Below are 27704 nucleotides of genomic sequence, written 5' to 3'. Positions count from 1 at the left end.
GGGGAATCACAATACACATCAAGCTGGAGAAAATATATTAGAGAGCATTTTCAGAAGGAGAGTGTTTTCGCATGTGTGTGGTGGGACATGAGGGTATGGGCGTGTGTGATGAGAATTTTCAGAGGTTTGAAAGGTTTGCTGTTACGTACTTTGAAGACTCCCCAGCCAATCTGGGTCTAAACTTTCACATTAAACCCTTAGAGGTCTGTAATACAACACTGAAGTAAAGCAGTTAGTTCAGTAGCTAATGAACACTCAAGTGGCAGCTTCCTCCAGAGAAAAGGGTGGGGAATCTTTTCTGCAGCTTACTGTGACCAAATATAGACTGAGCTATGCAGCTGACTCATATACATACAGTACATCCGATGTGCCCGTTGCTCCACAGTGCTGAAAAGCGACTCGTGTGTTGTTTAAAAAACCGAAGCCATTGTAAACATTTAGGGCTGGAGTTTTACCTGCCGTAAATTGGTATAGTTGCTTGGAAGTAAGTCTGTGTAGCTCCATTGACTTCCATAGAACTAGACCAAATTACACCATTTGAAAATCTGTTTTGAGATTTGTAGTGCAAGATGATATCATATACAGTTGTCTTTTGCAGTCTAGCTAAAGACGTAGAGAACTATAATAGAAATAAAGTAGTTAAATCAAAATGCACTTTGAGTTTAGAAGCCAAAATTGTTAAGCAATTTGTTTACCAATACATGTAAATCATAGTATGCCACATCCATATTGTATCACTTATGATTCTATTCTATAAATCCTGTTAATCTAAAGAAAAATGTATCGTGTCCCCAGCACTTTTCAATTTTTATCTGGCTTAGCAAACAACAGCATGCTCTGGGGCAGAATACCAGTACAGTACACATCTGCATTAGCAACATAATCTTCATAGTAAAGTACTTCATTATGTAATGTGAGCCATCAGTTCTGGCATTTGTGGCTATCACATCCACACAGTTTCCACATACAGTTCACTGGTTAATTCACAGTCTTCCCCAAATGCAGTGCTGTTGATTGGCCCAGCACAAAGCCATTCCACCACTTATGGCCCCTTGACTCCTCAGTTTAGAAGTGACACATTGGCCAGGGCTTTTTGAATAGCAGTGAATTTCACCCACAAAGAGTTGCAGAGGAGTGTTGAATTCCCTTCTGTGGCTTCTGCTATTTAGCTCCCCTCACACAGCAGAATCATGGCATTTTCATTTCAATTTGAGCCATCCACAGCTGCAGAGGTGCCAAGAAAATATCATGTAGCTAAAGGGGGAAAAAATCCTTTCTGACTTACTAGGGTGCAGTTGCCTCTACATTCCTCTGAGCAAATCTTTTCATACTACTAAAAAATTTAAATACTTTAGAAGTAAAGTCTGAAAAGCACTGTAAATGCAGACTAGTTGGCTTTAGTCAACACTCCTTAACTACAGGATGTTGGACTGGAGCATGAGAGGTTTGTTGCTGTTGCCCCGGAGAAAAGATTAAGCACTGAGATAAGCTTTTCTAAATGAGCGTATTTCATCCATCAGACATTCTTGGCTGTTCTTACTATATAAAGTTTGCACTTCTTGCTGCAATATTGAACAGCTGCTACACAAAATGGAAGGCCAGTGTCACGTGTCTAGATGAGGCAGCTTGCAATGTACTCTTATTCAGTTGATTGGATATTATCCTAAGGAATGATAACTACCAAAAATGCTTTTAAAAATTATACTAAAATGTCAAATATTTAGTTAACAACCCAAGATACTTTAATAAAAAATATTCACAAAAGTAATGAGCCTTCTAAGGAGTTGCAAGTGGTTCTGATCATTGTTAAATAAAGGTATGTAACAGTAACATTATCTCTGACACACAACAGCTTTCTCTACAGATTTATGTTGTTTGAGATAAATAGCAATTCAATGAACATTGGTACTAACTGTTTTATTATCAAGAGACTGAATTAAAGGAGTGATGTGATTGCCGCGTAGGCTTCATTGCATCGCACACTAATGCCCTAGATAAAGCTAATTAGATATTCTCAGTTGTACCTGTGTATACATGTAGGGAAGGAAGAAAAAAATAATCTTGTATTGTTTGGATATTTGTTGCAATTATAACAAGATCTCACCTTTGGAATGTCAAATTTTTTTTTTTCACTGTAAAGCAGTAATATGCAAAAAGGTCAACAATGTGAGTGAGGGATAATATCTAAGATGGATGGAAACTTAGTTTTTAAAATACTGGTTAAGGACTAGGTGTACTATACTCCCAGTGATATGCAACCATGTGTGATAGATTTGTAAAAGTCTACAGCTAGTTAAACATTGCTCATAGAAAAAAACTATTTTGTTTGCCAGTTCTACACCAGGAAAATTACCCATTGCTGATAGTGAATGTTAGCATGGATGCAGACAAACTGCTGCCGAACACAATTTAACAGTAGCTGTAGACCAGAACAAACCACGTTTAGTAGTATTTCAGAAAGTTATGGGGACAGATTTTAACCCTAGTTTTCTGAACCAGAGGTGAACAAGGTAAGTCTTGATCTACAGTTGCAGTTAAACTGTGTTCAGCACCAGTTCAGCCACACACATTGTTGACTTTATATCAGCAATGGGTAATGTTTTAGTGTCAATCAGGACTTGAATACTATTAGATGAATTCAACATACTACAGTAGCGCTCTTAATTTTTGGCACTTTATAGTATCAGCAGTCATTAATATCCTAAAATCTTTAAAATAGATGTTTAAAATACTAGTTTTAGTGTATTTAATTGAAAGGTGTCTTATTGACATACACATGCATTTGAACAAAGTTAAATATTAAACTTAATGTTATTATATAGCTTATATTAAGGCAATGGAGTACTGACAGTTTTGACCATAATACACTGTAGTTGTCAATACTTGTTTCCAAACAGCTTTGAGGCTTGTCCAAATTAACTCTCTCATATCACCAAGGTTTAATAAATGATAGACTGAACTTAACCAAGTCTGCTTGCCACTAGGCACCCCTCTCATGGCTAGGCATAGCAGCTCCTCACTGGGCGAGCACTTCCTAGCTGAAGTCACTCCAGTGCTGTGGCACTTCCTATATCTGGAAACTCATTCAGCAGCTCAGCTGCTCTGGCTAGGTCATAGTCTTTAGTCTACCGTTCCTAGGTCAGCTGTCCAAACTGAAAATCCAAAACTGTTTTTAACAGAAACAAAAATCCTTCTGCCTCTCAGTGCTTCTGTATCATGATGCCAACGTTTCCCAACCTAGTGCTAAAAATTTCCCAAATCTGGCAAAATATTCCCAGACTCTGGGAATTTTTTACCAGTTTGGGAAATTTTTGGCACTAGCTAGTGCTTCTATATCCTGGGAAATTTCCCCAAATCTGGGAATTTGGGGGTAAGATGTTTCACCTTGGGAAATTGCAGGGCAAATTGGGAAACTGTAGGGCACATGCTGTCAAAAAAATCCCAGATTTGGAGAAATTTCTAAGGATATAGAAGCGCTGCTGCCTCTCTGGGACTCTTCGTCAGAGAGCCCTCTATTCAACCTACAGCCTCCTTGCTGGGCTCAGCAACCATTGTGACAGGTTTGTACATCCCATTCTCAGGGTTGGTAGGGGAATTTTAACCCTTCCATTCACTCTTGATTTTTTTAAATTTTACTTTGAAGTAAATTTAAATCTAGTTTCAGAGTAGCAGCCATGTTAGTCTGTATTCGCAAAAAGAAAAGGAGGACTTGTGGCACCTTAGAGACTAACAAATTTATTTGAGCATAAGCTTTCGTGAGCTACAGCTCACTTCAACGGATGCTCAAATAAATTTTTTAATTCCAGTGATTGTCAGAATCCACAGAACAGGCTTAATGTGAGCAGTCACAGCTTGAGCTTCCTTGCATAGCTCCGGCACTGAACGACCTGGAGGGGTGAGAACGTACACCAGTTACTGTATCCCTGTCTCAGTTGTGGTTCTCTGCCGAAACTGCTAGCAAAGGGTTCAGGTTAGTGCCAGTTGTGGTGCTGCTGTTTGTAATGTGGGTATTTAGATATCATGGTCAGAGATGCTGCAAAATACCTAAGATGGAGGGGCTGGCTTCTATATAAGTTTTGGGAGGTAACCCTGAAGGTGTGTGTGTTTCTCAAGAGCAGGTAGCAGAAACACCTCCTCTCACTCCCAAGATGAAGTGCCCTGGGTGGTGCCTGAGCCTGCCCATTTAGGAACAAATTCTGCTCTCTTGTACATTGGTGTAATCCAGTCTAACTTCAGTGACTTCAATGGAGTTATTCTGGATTTACATTGGGATGACTGTGATGTTTTGGGGATCGCCCAAACTGGTCAGGAGCTCTGTCACCACCTACTCTGTAGCTTCAGGGTGTCTTTGTGCCATGTGGTTATGGTTCAGATCACTGCCACAAGTAGCCAGCCCATAAGCATAAGGTTTCACCCTGGCTTTCATCAGCCTAGTTACTCTTTGCAGGGTGACACCAACAGCCCTTCCAGTCCTGTGTGTTTCCAGATCCATCCTCACCAAGTTCTTAATTACCAAACACTTGGACTGTTCCCGTGTGGTTTGTCACGCTGAAGGTAAGAAACCAATCCACCAGTTATCTGTTCACTTGGGCATACACAGTACACACAGTTTTCACACCAGAGACCTGCTTGTAGTCTAAATAAACAAACATTTATTTAATAGAAAAAAACACACTCAAAGATGAAATAATAAGAAAACAAGCATACACAAGTTACACAGAAAATAAACATAATGACTTTACACTTCCATATTAGATAAAATCCTTTTTCTAATATAAGTTACCTATTGCTTTTAAAAAGTTTCCCAGCAAAACCCGCTAGCTATAGCGGGATCCAGTATTCAACAGACAGTTTCACTCCCAGAGGCTGTTCCTTGGTTTCTAGATAATTTTCAGTTCAAACTCCTTCCATTTTAAAATAGTTTGCAGTTTTTTTCCTCTTCAGTCACTGTAAATATTCAAAGGGGAAAACTCCCTCATTGCTTAGTTTTCAAAGACTGGGGTTTTCTTTTCAGTTTCAAGCTCTTCCCATGTGCTTTGATGCTTTCTTGTTGCTTTTTCTTGAGCTGTACAATAGCTAGGTGCTTTGAGTCAGTTTCATCTGGTAAAGAACACAAGAGCTACCATACTGGGGTCAGACAATGGTCCATCTTGTCTGGTATCTATCTCTGACAGTGGCTTGTACCAGAGCTTCAGGGAGAGTGCAGAAAACAGGGTAATTATGGAGTGATCCAACTCTGCCTTCTGCTCCTGGCTTCTGGCAGTCACCCTGAGCACAGGGTTGCATTGCTGGCCATCTTGGCTAATAGCCATTGATGGACCTATCCTCCATGAACTTATCTAGTTCTTTTTTGAGCCCAGTTATATTTTGGTCATTACAACATCCCTGGGCAATGAGTTCAACAGGTTTGTTTGTGTTGTGTGAAAAAGCACTTCCTTTTGTTTGTATTAATGTCATCAGGTGACTCCTGGTTTTTTATTGTGTGAAAGGGTAAATAACATTTCTCTATTCACTTTTGCACACAATTCATGATTTTATAGACTTCTATCATATTCCCCCTTAGTCCTCTCTTTTGTAAACTGAACAGCTCTAATCTTTTTTTAGTCTCTCCTGGTATGGAAGCTGTTCCTTACCCTTGGAAGGTAGCCTCTCCTTGCCTGATTGCTTCATTGCCCTATTGCAGTGTTTCCCAAACTTGAGATGCTGCTTGTTCAGGGAAAGCCCCTAGTGGGCCCGGCCGGTTTGTTTACCTGCCGCATCTGCAGGTTCGGCCGATCGCGGCTCCCACTGGCCGCGGTTCACTGTGCCCGGCCAATGGGGACTGCGGAAAGCAGCGGCCAGTATGTCCCTCGGCCCGCGCCACTTCCTGCAGCCCCCGTTGGCTGGGCACAGTGAAGCGCGGCCAGTGGGAGCCGCGATCGGCCGAACCTGTGGATGCGGCATGTAATCAAACTGGCCTGGCCCGGCCCGCCAGGGGCTTTCCCTGAACAGGAGGTGTCCCAAGTTTGGGAAACACTGCCCTATTGTGAGGTGATGATGAAGCTGCACCACAGTTACAGTTATAATCTATGTATGATACATACTAACGGTTCTTAACCTCTTTATCATTGTGGGCCACATATGCAGCTCTCTCTGTGTTATGTGGACCACATCCACACACTATATATGCAACCTGTATGGCCCTGAGGACATCACATGGGCTGCAGCTGTGTGCTGATTGGGCTGCGGCTTGAGAACCACTGATGCATACATACATTCATAAACATAACATATATACATATCTCATAATGACTATTAAGTTCAGAACATTACAAATGTTCATAAAAAATCTTACTTGATATACTTTTATAGTAGAATAACACAGTTTGCAATCAGTTGGTTTAACTGCTTGTTTTTGGAGTTTAAACCTTCTGTTCTCGCCTTGGGGTGTCTGGATCCTGATTGTCACTGAGAGCAAAATTTGGGCCATTGAGTTCATTTTCCCACTGAGTTATATGAGGGCTAGATTCTGGTTGTAGATTCTGTGCCTGGTTTCATCCTATCCCTCCTCCTGTGGGGATCCATGTACCCCTGTCAGTGCTATACTAGTGGAGTGCTTGTACTTCCCACTTATTGTTGCTGGCTCCTAGTAAGTAAGCAAGGAGGAACAGTCTGCTGGTGCCCTTTTACCCAGTTGTAATCTGGACCTTATTGTGCAACCCTTGGAATATTTGTTTTTACATTTGTAATGCAACAGTAACATACAGATCTATAGATGAAGAATAAATGTAGGTTAAGGAACTAATTATAGTATTTTCCTCAGCCAGAACAGGGTCACGTATTATCGTGCTAGTGTAAATGGTGATCATTTCAGGCTTCAGTTTGAAAACAGACATTTTAAAGGAACGTATGGGTTACTCATCTTATTATGGGTGTAATTACTTATTATGGGTGTAATATCAAAACTTCATTAATTTACCAGAACTGGTATTTTAAGAATTGATTATTCTGCATGGAGTTCTTGATTATGGTCAGAACCTTTTTGTATACCCTCTTGGGTATTCGTGACTGATTAAAAGCTTCCAAGCACGTTCTGTTAAGAAGCAAGAATCTCTTTAGGTGTGGTGCAGTTTTATAACGGAATCTCAGGAGATGACGTGGCCTTCTCAGCAAGGTTATAGGGATAACTGTGAAACTTCAGTATTATCAAATACTTGGCAAGAGAGCAGAACACCATCAAGCCATGAAAACTGTAGGTGGGGCACATATATGCAGGCAGCACATCTAAATATATCATATTCAGGCCTTTAATTTTTCTACAGTCTGTCCTCAAACTATAGAGTGCCCTGTGGTTTGCTATTCAAAGAGGTTTTCTTAACTATGAGTTAGGATATTGGAGACCCTGGAGTTGGCAAATTTGTAGTGTTCTGTAAATGTATCATGCTGACAAGTAAAAACTGTAATAGACATGTGTATAGTAAATATCCATTTTCAAGGCCATTGTCAAGTTGGATGTCTGTGCTCACTTCACTTGGTTTTAAAGACTAATGCTTATATCAGATACTGTAAGCACTGAGGACCATGGTCCATTGCCCAAATCATCTTATTGATTGATGGGAAACATTTCTTTCTGTGATGATCTGGGATCTAGTGCCAGTTCCCAAAAAGTTATCCCATCTCTGTTATAGTATCTTGGGCACAAAACGTGAGCTTTCCAAATTGGGAGTTCACAAAACCAAATAGAAATCGGAAGACACTGCTTTTAAAAAAATCCCAAACAAACAAAACAACAAAAACAATTTTCTGGTGTTCTGTTTTTGTTATGGCTGCTTTGATTATAAGCATAGAAGGTGAAATCCTAGCCCACTGAAGTCAGTGACAAAACTCCCAATGACTTCCATAGGTCCTGTATTTTACTCATATTTCTGTAGAGGTCAGGTAAAAGAAATGGAATAGATCACCAAACTTGAGCCTGAGAACCAAAAAGTGAGGAAAATCACAAATATAATGTGAAACTGGCCAGTTGAATTCCAATGTTGAAATGGAATGAAATTCAAAAAACTTGTCTAGTTAACAGTAAATCTAGGGCCTGGTTTTGCCTTTACTGCTTCTGTTCATCTTATTACACCTACAAATTATACACACACCTAGTCTGTGTAAACCATTTTATTATTGTTGTTATCCCATTCACTCTGCTTATTCATTACACCCAGCTGTTACAGTCTTCAAGACTGTCTGCTCTTTGGGGCAGTGACTGTTACTTACTCTGTCTGTACAGTAGCTAGTGCATAGGGTCCCCCACCAGGTTGAGACCACTATATACCAATTTAATACAAATAATAAATAATAATAAAATTAACCACTGTGTTACTTCAATTTTACACCAATATAACTCCAGTGATTTCAGTGGACTTTGGAGTATGCAGTATATCATGGCTGCATGCTCATGCAGAACCTCTTCTCTTGAATATAAAGACTGGGGTGGTCCTTGGCACGTCTCTAGGTGTGCAAGTTAAGCAGGTATCCAGAGCATTTTCATCTTCTTGTGCAGCCACATAGTAATGGAAACATCTGGCCCTGAGGGTATAGAAGATGTAAACAGTACACTACAGTGAAAACAAGTGCATAGTTCTTGTTACAGCTGAAATGCACAATTAGATCGGTTTTCAGGAATTCCAAAGTTTGGTATTTTGCCACTCCACCCTTGGGAGGCTTCTTCAGCATCTTGTTTCCCTTTTATTTAAAACACCCCCTAAATGTCTAGCAGTTTAAAAATACCATAGTTCTCCCTATGTCCAATACCACAGTTAAGAATATTCCTTTTTGGAACTGTCATTGATCAATGTAGATGTGTATCATTTTGCAATATGATCAGCTGATGATACCTGTGACATATAATATGTACGGAATGATATTTTATTATAGCTCACATGGGAAAGAACTCCCAGCACTGCTAGCTATTCAAATACGGGTTGATGTTGAAAAGAGTTGCCAGCACCACCACATTAAAATACCATTTAAGTAATGTGCCACTAGACCCTTGTTTGTGGGTTTTGGCAAAAAACAGACCTTTTCCAAAGCTGATGCCTTTTATACCAAAGGGAAGCTTTATAATCCTTTGAAAGAGAGACACAAAGGGTCAAATCCAAGGTCTGTGCTAAAATTCCCATTTATTGCAATGGGAATTTTTCTTGAATAAAGATCGACTAAAAACTGAGTAAGGATTTTAAGATTTGACCTGTGCTGTGTAGGAGATCAAAGACATTGCACAATGATAGACTTTTTCTTTCTGACATATTGTTCTGGATTGCATCAATTTAACATGTTGGAGCTGCCCTTGGCATTCTTTGTAAGATGACAAATGAGATTTTGTTAGCACTGGGAATAATGCCTCTGTCTCTCTCCGGTATGTTGATGCCTTGTTACACTATCATTCTTGTAAGTTTTGTTTCTTCTATGTGAGTAACACTTTGTTCTTGGGAACAATTCAGGAGGCTTGTTTGTCGCAAAGTTTAAAAATAAAGCACATTTTGTAAATGAAAGTGTCAGTGCAGCGGATAACACTGGCTACGCCCTTTAAAAGGGAGGCACAGCTCCTACTCCAGCATGTTCGCCCTCAAGGCCTCTTCCTGAGTCATCTGGGATGCCTCCTGCTGCGGCTGCTAATGGAGTTACTTTGGATTTACATTGATGTGAGAGCAGAATTTACCCCTGCATTCACTGTAGAGAGCGAGTATATTTAAGGTTAATTTGGGCTTGGTTTTTAGAGGTGGGACACGCAGTACAGTACTAATATTGCATTACAAAATAGCGGTACCAATGTAAATGTCTGTAGCAGCATCTTATTCCTAGCTGCTCAGGAAAACAGGTATCTCTAGCTAAGAGAGGTTTTGCATCAACTATGTTATCATGACAGGTTTCAGAGTAACAGCCGTGTTAGTCTGTATTCGCAAAAAGAAAAGGAGTACTTGTGGCACCTTAGAGACTAACCAATTTATTTGAGCATGAGCTTTCGTGAGCTACAGCTCACTTCATCGGTATGCATCCGATGAAGTGAGCTGTAGCTCACGAAAGCTCATGCTCAAATAAATTGGTTAGTCTCTAAGGTGCCACAAGTAGTCCTTTTCTTTTTATGTTATCATGAATTCACATGAGGAACATAAGAGGTGATTTCTGTTCCTTCCTTACACTTTGTTTATATTTCTGCTGATTTAGAAACATAACATTTTCTTGTAGCTTATTTACGTACAATATTAATTATTATATGGTAGCAATTTAGTTCTTTTGGTACAAGGGCCCTTTAAATGAGGCTATATTATTTGTAATTGCTGTGTTAACTGGACATCTCTGCAATCCCTAGAAAGAGGGAGAAAACCTGATTAGCAATAAATTATTAGTTATTAGTTATAGATTTTTTATAAGTGTCAGTTCAGATGTGCTAGCTTCTTAATCATATCTTTAAGGGAGGCTGTGCTACTGGCTCTGTCTGTGTTTTGTGTATGTATTCGTTTGAAAATTGGGCCAGCTTTTCAAGAATATAATGATTGCTGATACGGGGGATGTGCAGTAGCTTTTAGGGCTGAACAGTATGATTTATAAAAAATTTACTTAAGGAGAGTAGATCCAGTACCTCAGTTTCTGTGTGTGCATGTGAAATTGAGTTTGGGGACATGTATTTAAATTAAAGGGCTAAATTCATCCATAACTCTTGATTTCAGTGAAGCTGTACCAAGGTAAGCTTGGCTCTATGTGCAGCAAGACAAACATAATAAATCATGTTGACATCACTAAGAACTCAAACAATGTTTTTTAAATCTACTAAGAAATAGATTGTGTATTTAGGCACAGCTCTGAATGTGTGTAAATCACCAGTTAGGAGTAATCCAAGGAGGCATTGTGTCTCAGAGACATGCTTCAGAGGCACAATTCACTCTTTGCTTCTCCCTTGCAGAGATTCAGATAGTAATTTATTGCTTATGCAAGCAGCAAGTTGCAACACTCCCCACCTTAACTTAAGTGTGCTGGTCAGCATGCTGAATGGAGTCAGAGATCCACCTCTCCCAGCCCACCTGCTCTAGAGGTCCGGGGTGACCTACCTGCTATGCACCTGGACCCAAAGTCCTGGTAGCCTATGAAAGGGGGCCCAGGGTGTTCTTTTGCAGGCAAATACTCAAAGTCACAGTCTATCCCTATAGTATTTTTAAAGATATTTATAATAAAAGGATGCTACATTTGATTGACCCTCTTGAAAGGAAGGTCCATATTGGGGCTCTGACTGTTTGTCAGTGTTCTTTTGATTTGTGGCCATTTCATTATATCTTTGTATCAGCCAGTAATGTTTTTTTGTTCTCTCTCAGTACTCAGAATTGTGGAGTTAACATTTGTTGAATGATCTCTGTGCACCTGGGTTTCCTATAAACATTTATGTTAATGTTTTTCTGGGACCTTAAACCTGAGCAATGTTTGTTGGGCATGCCTCTCTTTTTGAGTGACAATACTGAATCAGACGCCTGGGTCAAAGATAGAAATGAGTCAAACCATGACTCACTCGTAAGTTTGACACAGATTCCACTGTGCTCCTTCGTGCACAGAAGACAAACTATTGATAAATAATTCATTGACTCAGTAAGTTATCATGATGTGAATTTTAATTTACTTTTTGTGTCAGAACAGGCCATGATACTAGAACAATGAGTAGGATTTGGTAAGGCTGTTACCTTAGAGACCTTCTAGGATAACATTCTGTCTCACTAGTTGAGCATGATGATGGCTAGGGAGTGTTGTACAAAGCAATTATTTCATCTTAGGTACATTATGTTTCCCTTTCCTCTGAAACATCAAGTACTGATTGTGACGTTGCATTCCATGTGTTTTATGGAAATATGCTTAAGAGTGTGAATATATTGTAACTGGAATATGCTTTATACAAAAGGTCTCTTGTAAGGTATCATTACAAAGCTTATAATCTACTGAGTGTGTTCATCCTATTTGTATGTATGTATGATTTTTGTATCTGAAGCTAGAAATATGAAGTATAACGCTGAAGTCCTATTGTAATTATGCAAAGTGTGGGCCATTAATGGTGGTTTGGAAGCTTGATGGCTCCCATTGACTAGGACAATTGGTTGTAAATGGCTCTGTTTACTTGTAAGCCTTCCTTCCAGCCAGTGAGTACTGAAGTCTCACAGGACATGTGAACATGTCACATGATCCTGGAATCCATCTTAAACCTGGTGCTTTTCCATTTAGAAGGAAGGGTGGGAACCCAGAGAGAGACAAAGGATTCCCGTCTTGTGCCAAAGATATAAAAGGTGGTGGAACAGAACAAAGGAGGCTGCTGGTCATGAGAAATCCCCAAGTTACCACCTGAGCTGGAACTAACAAGGACTGTACCAGGGGAAAGGATTAGGCCCAGACTAGGAAGGAGTCTAGTTTGTGAAAGAAGCTTATTGGAACATCTCTGAGGGTGAGATTTTATCTGTAATCAGTTTCTTAATGTATTAGGCTGAGACTTGCGTGTTTTGTTTTATTTTGCTTGGTAACTTACTTTGTTCTGTCTGTTATTACTTGAAACCACTTAAATCCTACTTTTTATACTTAATAAAATCACTTTTGCTTATTAGTAAACCCAGAGTAAGTGATTAATACCTGGGGGACCAAACAGCTGTGCATATCTCTCTATCAGTGTTATAGAGGGCAGACAATTTATGAGTTTACCCTGAATAAGCTTTATCCAGAGTAAAATGGATTTATTTGGGGCTTGGATCCCATTGGGAACTGGGTGTCTGGGTGCTGGAGATAGGTGACATGCTGAGCAGTTTTTGGTTACAGTCTTTGGGGGCATGGACCAGACCTGGGTCTGTGTTGCATGAGGCTTGTATGTTTGGCTCAACAAGACAGGGTTCCGGAGTCCCAAGCTGGCAGTGAAAACGGGCTCAGAGTTAATCTCAGCACGTCAGGTGTCAGTCTCAAGGGGGTCTCTGTGACCGAACCTGTCACACTGATTATGACCAGAGACAAGATATTGCAGTAGATCGTCCAGTGGATAGCATCTGGGGTGACAGATATTGTGTGCACGTACTTCTGTGTTTTTCCCCAAACCCAAAACTGTCACAAAGCAATATGGCAGCTAGACTAACATTTTATCCAGCAGTTTTTTGCTAATTCGAAGGGGCAGTTAACTAACTGTTAAAATTAACAGGTATAAAAGGCAGCCTACCTTGACGGTAGTCCCCAGGCTTACCTATATTATTATTTCCATATGTTATTTCTGCTAGAGGTTGATGAGGTCTGAGCACAGGACTGGGAATCAGGAGCTCTTGCATCTTAATCCTGGTTTTGAGTATCTCTTTCTTAGTAGGCGTAGGGCAGTCATTTACCTCTCTACACAGTTTACTCATCTGTAAATTGAAATGGAAAGTACCTGTAATTCTGTGGGTGTGCATACATACAGATAATGAAATACGCCCTGGGATTTGGATGGCAATACATTTCTACTATTACCTTCTGCAAGCAATGACTGCTTGTACAACCAAAGTGACAGCTTTGGCCATGGGAGGGCGGGAGGAGGTATAGTGATTAAGGGGTAAAATTTTCAAGTGTCTACGTCCCGTTTTCATAAGTCTCATTGACTTACAATGGGATGTAGGTTCCTAAATCGCTCAGGTGCTTTTGAAAAATTGCAGTGGGAAGTCATTTCTTTCAGAAACCCCATGTTGCTGACTATGGAACGGCAATAACATTTACTAATATTTAAATGTGGAGAAGTGTCCTTATCTTTCTAGAGTGTACTTCGATAGATGTAGTTTATCCTGTGATTATTTCCTAACTGCTTGAGCCATTGCAGAGGCTGACAGCAATTTATTTGCTTGAATTCTTCATTCTAAGGTGAATCAGTCTATTTATTTTCCAATAGATGTGTTCATTGCATACTCCTTTGAATCTGCAGTCATTTTAGATCTCTGTTTACCTTTATTAGACAATCGAATGTTGAACAGCAAAACAGGGCCTCTGCTGTTGTTGTACTCTGTATGTGTGGGAAAATGCATTCTTTTTAGTCATCTTTGGCAAGGGGAAGTAATGTTTACTGTAGATGTGACTGTCCTTTTCTTGCCGTTGTGGCTGCCATGCTGTTTTAGGCTGCTGAATAAGATACTTGTCTAAGAGGGTGAAGGACAAAAATGTGCACTAGAGATTTTTCTTTTAGGAGGTAGTCTTATAAAAACCATGCTGTTTGCTCAGCTGTTAACCCTTTATCTCTAATGGCTTGTTCTGGTTATGGCAGCTTTGTCTGCTGCAACAGGAGAGGTCTGTACTAACTGTATCATGATGTGACTTTCAGGCTTTTGGTTCTTATTGTAATGTTTTTTCCCTTAAAGATAATACCGCAGTTCTCACCAAGTTCAAGCCATCAAGGTCAGCAGGTATTGTACTAACCAGCAATATGCCTTCTTCTCTTTTGTGTGTGTCATCTTTCAGTTTCTCTCTTTGTTCACATTTGGCATTTAGATCAGTTGTGTCATAGATATTTCATAAAACCAGATCATAGCTCAGTGAGATTGATGGAACCATTTTAAATGTATAACATGTACCTCATACATTCTAGTGTAAATTCTTGATTGGAAATAGAGATTGTCCTTATTAATACTATTAAGGAAAGACACTTTTGTTTAAATACAAATGCTGCCAAAAACAGGTTTCAGAGTAACAGCCGTGTTAGTCTGTATTCGCAAAAAGAAAAGGAGGACTTGTGCCACCTTAGAGACTAACCAATTTATTAGAGCATAAGCTTTCGTGAGCTACAGCTCACTTCCTCAGATGCATATCATGGAAACTGCAGCAGGCTTTATATATACACAGAGAATATGAAACAATACCTACTCCCACCCCACTGTCCTGCCAAAAACAGATAGAGCTCTTTTCACTCCCAGCATATGTAATCAGCTACATTAAACTCTGAGTTATAGTTTCCCTTGAATTTAGCGTTAAACTCTCCAACTCTACATTCATGATAATACAACATGATTAAAAATTGTAAGGCTTTCATCCCAGACTGTCACTGTCTAAAGTTCCAACTTTCTCTTTAGGTATTTTGTGACGTGAACAGCTTTGTTTCCCAAATAAATGGGACAGGTATAAGAATACTAATTACTTGTTATCAACAACTATCAAGCAGTCAAATTTCTTTTTTTGACATGCCTCTCGTGTTAAATGCTGGTCTGTTTTCTGTTGTGTTGAGTATTTGTGCTGGGCTGAAGATATACTGAATTAAAAGGTCAGCGCTGAAGCCTTTTTCCTTGTCTGTACTTCTGAAAATCTAGTGTTATTGTTTTGAAACAAATATTCACCATGGGGATTATGAATCTCTATTTTGAGAAGAGCACAGTTTTGTCTGGTCCTCAAAGTGGTACCTAAGGGATAGTGGGATATGAAAGGAAGAAAATAATCCTATTACTCCTGAGCCGAATTTTCAAGGATGCTTTAACACTGGTCTGTAAATTTGCATCAAAAAACGTACATGTGCAGCTCTCCAAATATGGGTACACAAACAAAATTTGTATGTGCAAATTGTGCAAATATCTAACTACAAATTTAACTATGCTGGCATAACCGCATCGTATAGACAGAGCTTGCACCAACACTGTGGGAACATCACCTCCCTGAATGACAGTGACTCGGTCAGTGGAAGCATTCTTCCATTGATATAGCTGCATCTACACTGGGCATAGGTTGGCATATGGATTTTTCACACCCTTGCCTGACATAGCTATATTGAGCTAAATGTTACGTGTAGAGCAAGTCTCAGATAATGTTTTATGGGGAAGCTTCTGGATGTGACAGTAAATTAATGTGTCCGTTGTTTAGTATCTCCTCACCTTAGATGGTGAAAATATAAAGAATGTGTTTTAGAAACAAGCTTAAATGGACACATATTACTTTAAGAACATTAAGTTTGCTCTTAAAGATAAAGTAAAGAATTTATTTTTACCCTGAATTGCTTATCATAACTTTTGGAGAAAACCGATGAGTGCCAGATGAGATTTTGGCATCAGATATGGATACATTTGCAGGCACTAGAAGTGTAATAGATTTGTTACTTAGTTTATACTAGTGAGGAAAAAAATATACAAATAAACCAACACTGAGATTTGGAACAATTTGTGGAAAGGAAAAAGGCTGATAATGCAGCACTTGATGTGAATTGTCATTCCGTCTTGTCAAGCAACTTAGTGAAATATATGTTTGTGGTGTTTCTTCAAGCGCTTCTGGTAAACTGCATAGGCTTGATTTTAGATGTGCTAAGCCCCCACAGCTAAATTCAAATGAATGGGAGCTACAAGTGCTCAGCACCTCTGAAAATCAGACCCTGTGCACATCTATGTTCTTGGCAATGGAGGGAAATGATGATGATCTTCCCTCTCTATAAATGCCCCAATGTGTGGATCAAATAATTCTCTTATTTCTCTTGTTTCTTTTAAAGGCATATTTTTCCATGGACAGCCAAAAACAAACTGTCTTGTTAAACTTGTGCATAAATGCCTCTTCGTAAAAGTGAAATGCTGAATTGACACTTCAACCCTATAGTGAATACTTGTTTCGCTATATGACTATACCGTTTCATAGTAGCAGAATGTGGAACACACACAATTTTCCTATATTTAATTTTTTTTTCTTAATACAAGGAAATTCTATAAAATGTATTTTATTATTTTTTTTAGAATGAAACCTGAATATAATAAAAAAGTTGACGTTTAAACTTTTAAACATTAATAAAAGAAAAAAACTCAAATAGGGACAGAATCCACGGCCTCCTCATTAGAGTTAGGGCCAATATAAACCCTAGATCCATGGTGAATTTATTAACTCTGCCCTTGCAGAGCATCTAGCAAGGAGAGGCAGTCAGTCATTCTGGTATTACAGTTCAAGCACAGGTGGGTGCAATAGATGACAGTGATATCAACACCAAGCAATAGTATTGTGGCCTGAGTATACATGTGGTAGGTAATGCTAGCGATCAGTGCTGCTGTCAAAGTAACACCATGAAGTCCCTTTTACTTTTTCTTTAAACGACAAAGAGTTTGGTAATCTGAGCTGTAGTTACCTGTCCTGAGTCTCAGAGTAGCAGCCGTGTTAGTCTGTATTCGCAAAAGAAAAGGAGTACTTGTGGCACCTTAGAGACTAACCAATTTATTTGAGCATGAGCTTTCGTGAGCTACAGCTCATCGGTGCATCCGATGAAGTGAGCTGTAGCTCACAAAAGCTCATGCTCAAATAAATTGGTTAGTCTCTAAGGTGCCACAAGTACTCCTTTTCTTTTTGTCCTGAGTCTGCCGCCATATCTCCATTACACAGGCATGTGTGATTCACAAAGACCTCTTGTGAAGTTTCAGAGCTGTACTCCACTGATTCCCCAACAATGACAGGCCAATTTCAATTTCTAGCCAACATCCTCAGGGAAAATTGAATTTTCAGAACTCAGGCAGCAGGGTTCCCAATATGTGACCTTTATAGTTATGATCCTATCAGACGTTCCATGCAAGAATGGATTTTATCTTCTGAGATTTCTGATGTTCATTTATCAGAGTTAAATTTATTTCTGTGACTGCAAGGGTACAATGAGGTAGTGGAACTTGAGCACAACACTTGGAGTATTTTGTCTCGGAGGCTACAGGAATCATTTGTGAGGGAAGTTTCTGGTTGTTGTTGAGAAGTACAACTATTTCCCAGCTTTGGCTTTTGATTTTTTTTAATGTAAAATTAGTATTTCTAGCTTGATGCATTGAATTTTTGCTTCATTTACGCTTTCAAATATAAAAAGGTTTTAAATGGGAAATATATATTTTGATGTGATTTTTTTTTTCCCTGCGCTCTTTAGGGGAAGATAGCAATGGACCTCTGTGTGAAACTATTTCAAACACAGAATCAGAACTTCCAAGCAATTCTGAGGTAAGATACAGGATATGTGCCATTCACTTTTCAAGTTTGTGTACATCAGTTGTAGACAGTAAGGGGAGCACCGCTTTGGGAGATGGAATTAATCTTGATTAATAGTCTGCCTTTAAATGTATTGACATTAGTTTGTCAATCCTGATATAAATACTAATAATATTATCTATGCAACACTTTCTTCCTTCACTGGTTTTGTGATGAGCAAATCCTACCTTAATATTGTCCCTGTACGTAGCATGGTTATGTATTGAATCTTGCAAAAGAGTGTTACAATATATCAACATTAAAAATATGGCAAGCAATTTGGACTGAAAGTATTTCTAATACCAATCTGAAATGAGAACCACAGTGCAGTGCCTTGGCAATTGGGAAAACACAAATGCTTCTGTATAAGCACAACACAGGATAACACAGCACATTGCTTTATGTTACAAAACCTTATGATATTGGCCTGTTAAAGAGACAAAGGCGTATTTGCATTCCTCTGCCCTAGGAATTATTTGAGAGGCAGATGTTGAACTTGGTTATGAAAAGGATAAAGGAAATTGTCTAATTTGGACATGTGAGCCCATCTGTTTAGTATAATGGTGTACAGTTCCATATAATGAAATAACAAAAGGTATAATTGGTTTAACAAAGTTAACAGTATCTCATTTCTAAGTATATACAGTACATTGTTTACTTAAAGAGGAGGAAGGGCATGTTCGCTATTTTTTAATTCAGGTTTAAAAAAAAATCTAAAAAGACAATATTGAAGATGACATTCATTTTTTGTAATGGTTTAATGATTTTTAGGGGATGCTTGGGACATCTAATCCCCCAAGAGTTTCAGGTGTCACAGCAACAGAAATATGTGCCCTAGGAATGTATTCACACGCTTGCTATGAGCCACTAAGCTGAAACCATATCCTTCAAACTTCGGTAGGCCTTTTGCTACTGCTACTGAACCACTTAGGTGGTGAAACTTCTCTGTTCCTATCACTAAAAGGCTTACACAGAATTGCTTCCATTTTCTTTGCACTGGTCCCTCAAAAATTGTTACAGTAGGAAAATATTAATGATCCCACTTAAAGGCACAATGCAAAGAGGTTTAGAGAAAGGAATTAAATCATAACATTAAAGGAGAAATGAGAAGACAGCATATTCCTTACATTAGACCTATCAGCTTTGATTTGGTTTAGTTTACAAGCATATCAAAACATCACTCCCCTTGGGCTGTCTGTTTTGTTTGGAAGGGAACAGAGGTGCACATTTCAGGGGCAGCATGACCAACCATGATAGCTGTGGAAGAGTAACCTATGGGCTTGTTTTTGGTCAGTCATCAAGATGAGCGGTTAGGATTTTAGGTTTTCTTATGGAAAGATAATGTCGTTTGTTTGTTTGTTTGTTTTTTGCGGGGGTTACATTCATATGGAGTGATTTTCCCCCTGTAATTTATACCAATACTTTTATTAAATGATGATTTAATTAAAAACACAAAACAAAAATATAAACAGCTCAAAAAAACCACAAACCCACTCAGAAGCTTATCTGGCAACAAAAATCTACAATATTTATTTTTTCTTTCTTACCCACTCTGTTCTTATTTTTCCAGTTTGCCTGCATTTGTGACCTATTTTGGCATTACTTCCCTATTTCTTCCCCTCTCATTTCACTGGGTGGTGGGGTGGGGGGAGTCTTGTCTAATTTGCTTCTTTTCTCAGTCTCTCCCAAGCAGGATGCAAGCCCAGTAACATTTGAGTGGAACTTTCTAATTCACAGTGTTTATGTGGGTTTGATATTGTGCAGAACATGCCCCTTCTTAAATTCAGACCAGTAGCTTTCAAATGACAGGCACTAAATTCCATGAATCTCTCAGGATGCCTTCAGTGCAATGGGAGAAGAAGATCTTAGCAGTTGCCAGAAAACAGCTGATTGGGGAGGAAAGGAAAGGGATTCTTGTAAATAGCTGCAGAAGGGAGGACAGTGTTTCAAATTGCTTTCTATGGTTCTGTCATCTGAGACTGGATGCAATCATAGCATGGATTAGACTATAACCCTGCCTACCAGTCATGTCCAGCGTTAATCTTTGTAAACAGACTGCTTGGCAGATGCTCAGGGGATCTTACCTCGATTATCCTTAACTCTCCAAGATACACATAAATAACTCTGAAGCACTCAAGTGACAAACAGGGCTGATTTAAGTTATAATGAGCCTGATTTTCTTATGCATTTTATCCTATCTCATCACTTAGGTGAGTGCAAAGATAGTGGAAAGTGAAAGTAAAATGCTACCATTCCAATTTGTTAGCATTTTACATCACTTTTCACACCTGCAATTGATGACGCAAATTGTGAGGCAGTAGAGAATCACTGACTTCATTGCTTTCCAATTCTTTCACTTCAGAAATAGAGGAGAAAAGGGCACAAAAGAAAAACAGTCAGAATTTTTTGGGTTAGAAGGGAAGTTTAAATGGCATTTTTAAATTAATGCCCAATTCAGGTATTGTAGCACAGGGGAAATCAAATCAACCACAGTTCTTTGACCTTTGTGATAGCTGAACAATACATATACTTGGGTAGTTTACAGATGGAGCTTTAGTCTAATCTTTGTCTATCTGCTACTGTAGATTCAATTAAGGGATTAATGTTACTTGAACATAGCATTTTTTGGTTTGTTGGTTTTTTTAAAGTTCTTCACCACCGCAGAAGGCAATAGCATTACTCACATAAATCAGGTGGTGAACCTGTTAGAGCTGTGTGAAAACGATGAGAAATTTTTTTGCAAATTTATGCTCCAAAATGTTCATCGTTTTGCTTGATTTTGTGTCTAAGAAATTTTGTCTTTTGTGACGTTTTTGTGAAATTAAAATTTCCATTATGAAAGGCTCTCAGCACCATCATCTCTTACTAAACCAGATCATCAGCTGGTTTAAACTGCTATAGTTCCATTGTAGATAATGATGCTACACAATTTACACCAGTTGAGTGTCTGGCCCACTGACTTCAATGTGAGCTGCAGGCGCTCAGCACCTTTCGGTGTGTGTCCCAAAATGAGTTGAATTTTATCTGAAAGAAATAGCAAACGCCCATTACTTTCACGTCTTCCCATTTTAGACAGACCTATTTTCAAGTAGAAAAAACGCAAAATGCCACTTTTTGTAAGTGTGAAATCAGATCAGTTTCAAAAACTGGAAATTTTTTTTTAAAAATTGTAATTTGTAATTTTTTCCCCCCCACAATTCTACCAAATGCATCAGAGAAACATTGCTAGAGGAATACTGTGTATATATTGAGTACAGAAAACATATAAGGTCAGATTTCTAAAGCACTCAGCATTGGGCTAATTCTGCTGCCACTGAAGTCAATGGAAATTTTATCTTTAATTTCAGTGTGAGCCAGTTCTGATTGGTTTTGAAAACCCCATTCATATTTCTTCCTGTTGTTATTGTTTGTATAGTGACAGAGCCAAGGTAACGTGCACAGACATGTGACAAGATCTGTGCAAAAGATCTTGCACATTAAGTATATGAGGAGAAGGTATTTCAGCTCTCTGACCAGTTTGACACTTCTGAACTCCAGTAATGTCAGTGAAATTATTCATGGTTTACACCAGCGTACCATGAGAGCAGACTCAGGTCCCCAGCTTGATGAGAAAGTTTTTTAAATTATACGTGTGTGTTTCTAAGGACCTGGGAGTTTCTCAGAATCAGGCCCTATCTCCCAGAGGCTACTCAAGCCAAACCGGGAGAGTTTAGGCACTGGAAGTCCAGCGATGCAGTGGGGCTAAGGCAGGCTCCCTGCCCGTCCTGGCCCCATACCACTCCTGGAAGCAGCAGTCACATTCCTGTGGCTCCTAAAGGAGAGGCAGGGGGTGCCACAAGCTGCCCCTGCCCCCAGTGCCCATTGGCCACAGTTCCAGATGCTGGCAGTGCGCACCATGCAGAACCACCTGGCCATGCCTCTGCCTAGGGGCCCGACATGCCAGCCACTTCTGGGAGCAGCGTGGAGCCAGGACAGGCAGGGAGCCTGCCTTAGCCCTGCTGCATCACCGACTGGGAGCAACCCGAGGTAAGTGCTGCCCGGTCGGAGCCCTCACCCCGAACTCCCTGCCCCAGGCCAGAACCCCCTCCTGGACCCTAACTCCCTCCCAGACCTCGCACCCGTGCCCCAGCCCTGAGCCTCCTCCCACACTCCAAACCCCTTGGCTCCAGCCCAGAGCCCCCTCCTGCACCCCAATCCCCTGCCCCAGCCGTGAGCCCTCTCCAGTACCCAAACTCCCTCTCAGAGCTTGCACCCCAACTCCCTGCCCCAGGCTCAGCCCGTAGCCCCCTTCCACACTCCGAACCCTTCGGCGCACCCCCCGAGCCCAGAGTCCACACCCATTCCCGCACCCCAAACCTCTGCCCCAGCCTGGTGAAAGTGATTGAGGGTGGGGGAGAGTGAGCGAGGGAGGGAGGGGGATGGAGTGAGCAGGCCGAGGCCTTGGAGAAGGGGCGGGGCCGGGCAGGGGGCGGGGCAAGAGTGTTTGGGTTTGTGTGATTAGACAGTTGACAACCGTACTGACTACACTGAATTGTTGGCTTCATCCTACTCTGTTTCATCTTTGTTCTCTACCGTTATTTTATCTCTGAGGTTTTTTTTTTTTAAAGTCAAGATTTTATTAAAACAAAGCACCTGCAGAAGCCAAATAAAGGGTGGTATGGGGCCTAAAACCCATGTTGACAGCTGATCATGGATGAGATGAAAAATGTGTGAATGCAAATACAGAAAAACTCAAAGGGGAGAGCAAGTGGAATTGTGCAAACTTGAAAAGGGAGGGCATTTTTCAGATGAAGAGGCTGAAATCCTTAGGGGAACAAAGAAAAGCAAGAATAAGCACTTCCATTGTTCACAAGCTTGCACAGTACTTTCAGTTTTTAAACATATTAACTATGTAGTCAGGGGAAACTTTTCCACTGAAGACTGAACTACAAAGATTTAATGTACTCCTCTAGCCTTCTTCCACGGCTGCCAATAATGGGGATTGGCATTAACAGCAGCAGGATCAGTCCTCAATGCAGAATTGAGTCAAGGTTAGCATATCAAGGCATGGCATTTGTTTGTATTTGCTCATTTGCTCTTTTCCCTTGTGGAATCATTTTAATCATCAAACAGATTGATCTACATAATGTTGTCTAGGTGGGACTTTGTTATGGGGATTTCTTTTTTCTTGTTTGAAGAAAATATCAAGAATTGGGTTCATTAGCAAAGTAAAGAAAGACAAATATTTGTTTCTTGACTTAAAATTTAAATGCAGACAAAACTGTTATGTTTGCTTTAAATAAATTATATTGATATTTCTATAGTTTTCCCCAGGTAGAATTCTAGTAAATGAAAAAGGGATAAGTAATAATAAAAACATTGTTTCATTTCATTGTAATTTCATTTCAGTTTTCAAAATTCCGTGTTTATTCCAATTGACTGACAACAAGGTGTTTTTGTTTGTTTGTTTTTTTACTTTATTTTAATACACATTAATCAAGGTGAGTTATGGGAAATCCATTACCAAAATGCTGTAACTGCACAGTACTAATAAGCAAGGATTTTATGTGAAGTAAATAGGCTACTCTGCCCAGCATCAATTCCAGCTGTCAGATAACTGCCATATTTTCACATCATGTGTCATCCTCTTGCCGTTGCTGGACCACTTTATATCCTACCACATCCCATTGCTTATCTCCATCTTTATGCTGCGATTTAACTTTGGAAACAGATTTGTAAAATGACAGTACAAAAGATTATCACATATTAGACAAGCATTTTCTATAGTTGTTTTGCAAACTATTGTCTTTTCCATTTGTACAGGCTTGATCCCACAAACTGTCACTTGCACAAGCAATGCTTATTCACACTGGTGGGATCAGGGCATGTGGTTAACTTTGCTCTCATTATTTATCTTGCCTTACTCATATCAGAAACCAAATCATTTCTCTCATCATACTTGTTTTCATTGTGAGGTGCATGTTATACTTCTAGTTTACATGGGAAAAATAACTCTGGATGAAGGACCTAAATAACCCTTTCCAAAATTAAGTAGGAAATAGCCTATTTCTATAAGATTTTCCTTTATCATGTAGTAGACTGTCATGAGTTCCAAAATATTTACTGATTGATTATCATTTTTACAATGGAAAAGCTTAGATATTGGATTGGCACCTTTTTCTAACTGTGCATTTCTCTGTTCTACTAAACCATGTAAAACATCAGTGGCTATAATCCAAACAACCTGTTTCGTCTGAAGAAGTAGAGATGATGAAATGATTTAGTTAATCTACAGTTTCCTGGGGCTGAAATCCAGCAATCACTCTGCACAACTTTTGACAAAAACAACCCAAAGCTTCATTGTTTCTGCTGAAATAACTTTTAAAACGTCCTGCTGCCTTTGCATCATCACTAACATTATGTCTTTCCCATGATGCCACTGGCAGGGCCTAAGCAGCACTGAGACTACTTTACTCATCCCTGATCATCAAGTGGTAAGCAGCAAGCAGTATTCATGCTTCCTTGCATGAATTTTTGGTGTCTTCTATTATTGTGTGCCAAAATATAGCCCCCTGAAAATTTTCCAGTTTTTCAAACATGTCCTCATCCTTCAAAAGCTAATCATGTTTTCTCTAGTATGTGAAAGCAAATGTGGATTTGAAGTATTCAGATAGTAGATTGGCCTATGGGCACTTGTTGTGTTTGGTTGCAATCCATAAACCAAGCAAGTTGAAAATGATTATATAACTTAATATGGACAAAATGCAGATGTTAAATGAGAGAACTGGAAAGTTTTTCTTTTATGTTTGTACTCATTGTTTTGTTTGACGAAATAATCTATATAGGGTGTGTTCTAATTCTGGTGTTATTAGTCTATGTAAGTTTGTTTCCTCCTACCGTAATGATCTGTAGTTGTGTCAGAGTCAGCATGATACTTTAAAATGTGTTAAAGATGAAGAAATAATCACTAACATAATTTGAGGTATTTTATGTGCTTGTTTCTTATTACAATAAGTTGTAAATAATAAGTATAGGCTGCAAATGCAACTAATTAATATTGAAAAATTCTCCAACCTATTCCTTGTTTGCTTCACCAAATATACTACAACACCTGATATACATACTCTCTTCATAAAGCAAAAATAAAGTTTAAATAGAAATGGAGAATGACATGCTGAGATGCACTGGAATTGTGTGCTTACTTACACTGGGCTCTGGTGTCTTACATTAACACATATTTTCTCTTTTAGCATAGTTTTTTTCTTTGTTTTTTGTTTAAATATTTCCCTGTATCTTCCTAGTTTTTCTGTGTATTTTAACGTCAGACCAAAAAGTGCAGGAAATACTTACAAGCATATATTTTTTAAATTGAAAACTTTATTGCAACTTTGTGCTGCTTGCGTGAAGCAAACCTTGAAATTGGGACATTCCTGGTTTATATTACACTTTCCTGGCAAACTGATAACAACCAATTAAATTATATTGATTCCTTACAGCAAGAAAATGCTACAGAACCTTATGCTAAATGAATCCCTCATATAATAATTCCATTGGAGTTACTGGAGAACTATAGCAGGGATGAATGAATTGGCTCATTGATTTTTGGTGGAGCACATATACATTTGCATGTGCCATGTAAGTGCAGTTACAGAATGTTTTTGTTCATTAGGAATGACTTTCATTTTAGAGGGGTTTTTTTTTAGCATGGAAGAACTTTAATCAGTATCTCTCTCTTTTAGTTTTAAGAAAATGTTTAGCTAATTCTGTTAAAGAGGTGTTTTTTCATGAACATCAGATTAAAAAAAAAAACCTAATAAACTCCTGGTGCAAACTGTGTTTGCTTTATGAGCCACTGGAGTTTTTACCCTTATGATTAAGGCTACGTTTTAGTCATGGGTATTTTTAGTAAAAGTCGTGGACAGGTCACAGGCAATAAACAAAAATTCATGGCCCACGACCTGTCCATGACTTGCTGGAACTGAGGGGTGGGGGAGGCCAAAACTGCCCCAGTAGTGGCCGGTGCGGCTGGCCAAGGGGCCGCCCAAGCTGCGCTGGCGGCCCTGGGGTCAGTTGCGCCGGGAGCTGCAGAAGTCACAGAGGTCCCGAAAAGTCGCGGAATCTGTAACACCTGTGATAGAGTCGAATGCTTACTTATGATTAGAACGCTGATTCCTGTAATGCAGCTTTCTCGTCTTTCTAATTTTCATGCATTTCAGTATCCACAGGGAATATTTCTGCAGTGGATTGTTAATTTGTACAAATTAATAACTAAATTATTTATAGTGTATTAATTTCAAATTGCTATGATATTATCTCAGAGATAAAAACTTACAAACCAAGCTAGAAGTAAGACAGGCATAACTATTCCATAAAAAAACAAACTAAATCATCAGTTTGTAAACATTATTGTTACAAATCTGCAAAATATTCTAAAATTGAATTTATTTTAGGACAGGTGCAATAAAGATTTCAATTCTGAGGGATGTGGGACATTGGCTATTGCCTTCTCCAGCAATGGAGGCCAATAATCGTACAACTCCTAGAGCCAAATTTGAGAGTATTGTTATTGGCATAATTAGCTAGTTAACTTATAAATTATTTTCATATCCTATAGCCCTTCAATACAGTACAACTCTGATTAAGCTAGTTGATAAGGCGTCCTTCCTAAAGATTTGAAAATGACTGAAGTACTTCTTAGATTACAGTTGATTTAGTGCCCAAAAGTAGCCATACACTGTGAAAACAAAATGGAACATTATAAAACTATAGATTGGAGGAGCAGAGTTTGAGTCTTTTGTCCCAAGTCTGCAATGTTGGGGCTCTGTGGGATGTTAGGGAATGTGCTAAGGTTGGAAGGGAATCCAGTCTGGGAAGTACTACATTCCAAAACATGCACCCCCCAGGACCACACAGATTTCTGACTGGAAATAAATGTGGAAATGAATGCTCAAAGTAGAGTTCCCTCTTTGGCTTCCACTGTGTAGACACATAGGTGGGGAGAAAAGGAGTACTTGTGGCACCTTAGAGACTAACCAATTTATCTGAGCATGAGCTTTCGTGAGCTACAGCTCACTTAATCGGATGCATGCCGTGGAAACTGCAGCAGACTTTATATACCCACAGAGAATATGAAAAAATACCTCTTCCCACCCCACTGTCCTGCTGGTAATAGCTTATCTAAAGTGATCATCAGGTGGGCCGTTTCCAGCACAAATCCAGGTTTTCTCACCCTGTGAAGGTTGGGTGAGAAAACCTGGATTTGTGCTGGAAATGGCCCACCTGATGATCACTTTAGATAAGCTATTACCAGCAGGACAGTGGGGTGGGAGGAGGTATTTTTTCATATTCTCTGTGTATATATAAAGTCTGCTGCAGTTTCCACGGCATGCATCCGATGAAGTGAGCTGTAGCTCACGAAAGCTCATGCTCAAATAAATTGGTTAGTCTCTAAGGTGCCACAAGTACTCCTTTTCTTTTTGCGAATACAGACTAACACGGCTGTTACTCTGAAACCTGTCATAGGTGGGGAGATGTTTAATGGCAGGATGAATTCTGAGGAATTACTATATTGCCATTGGAAAGGGAGTGGTGCATACAGCAGCATAGACAGGTAGCCTTCCATGTTAATGTGTTGGAATGCAGGATGATAGGATTTTCCTGAAATCATACAGGATTCAATCATCAGTGGCTGTGACATTATCACCTGCTAAATGGTATTAAATGTGTGCATTTTTACCTCAGTAATGAGGTATATTTGACAGAATAAGTTAAGG

The 27704-nt window shown here is 39.3% G+C and overlaps 1 protein-coding gene and 1 long non-coding RNA gene across 9 annotated transcripts in view; one reads left to right on the top strand and one right to left on the bottom strand.

Moving 5' to 3' along the window:
• Nucleotides 1-27704, top strand: part of ANO5 (anoctamin 5) — a 95492-nt gene that overhangs the window by 9399 nt on the left and 58389 nt on the right. Inside the window, exons 2-4 of one of the 7 annotated variants that reach the window (XM_073347828.2) lie at nt 14358-14402; nt 17855-17925; nt 24378-24425. The exons of 1 other annotated variant lie outside the window; for it this stretch is intronic. In XM_073347828.2, coding sequence (XP_073203929.1) covers nt 14358-14402; nt 17855-17925; nt 24378-24425 — 164 coding nt within the window. The remainder of the gene's footprint in view (nt 1-14357; nt 14403-17854; nt 17926-24377; nt 24426-27704) is intronic. 5 more of the 7 variants (XM_078853247.1, XM_073347829.2, XM_078853248.1 and 2 more) reach the window with 5 other exon arrangements.
• LOC140912784 (uncharacterized) overlaps nt 5965-27704 on the bottom strand; it is a 120566-nt gene continuing 98826 nt past the window's right edge. For both annotated transcript variants that reach the window (XR_013635933.1, XR_012159378.2), the window contains exons 3-4: nt 13223-13379; nt 5965-8556 (exon numbers count right to left, since the gene is read on the bottom strand). This is a non-coding gene — a long non-coding RNA (uncharacterized LOC140912784). The remainder of the gene's footprint in view (nt 8557-13222; nt 13380-27704) is intronic.

The sequence above is a fragment of the Lepidochelys kempii genome, chromosome 6 (genome assembly GCF_965140285.1).
Source record: "Lepidochelys kempii isolate rLepKem1 chromosome 6, rLepKem1.hap1, whole genome shotgun sequence".
Classification (NCBI taxonomy): Eukaryota; Metazoa; Chordata; order Testudines; family Cheloniidae; genus Lepidochelys; species Lepidochelys kempii.
This window is presented reverse-complemented; position numbering and strand designations above follow the sequence as displayed.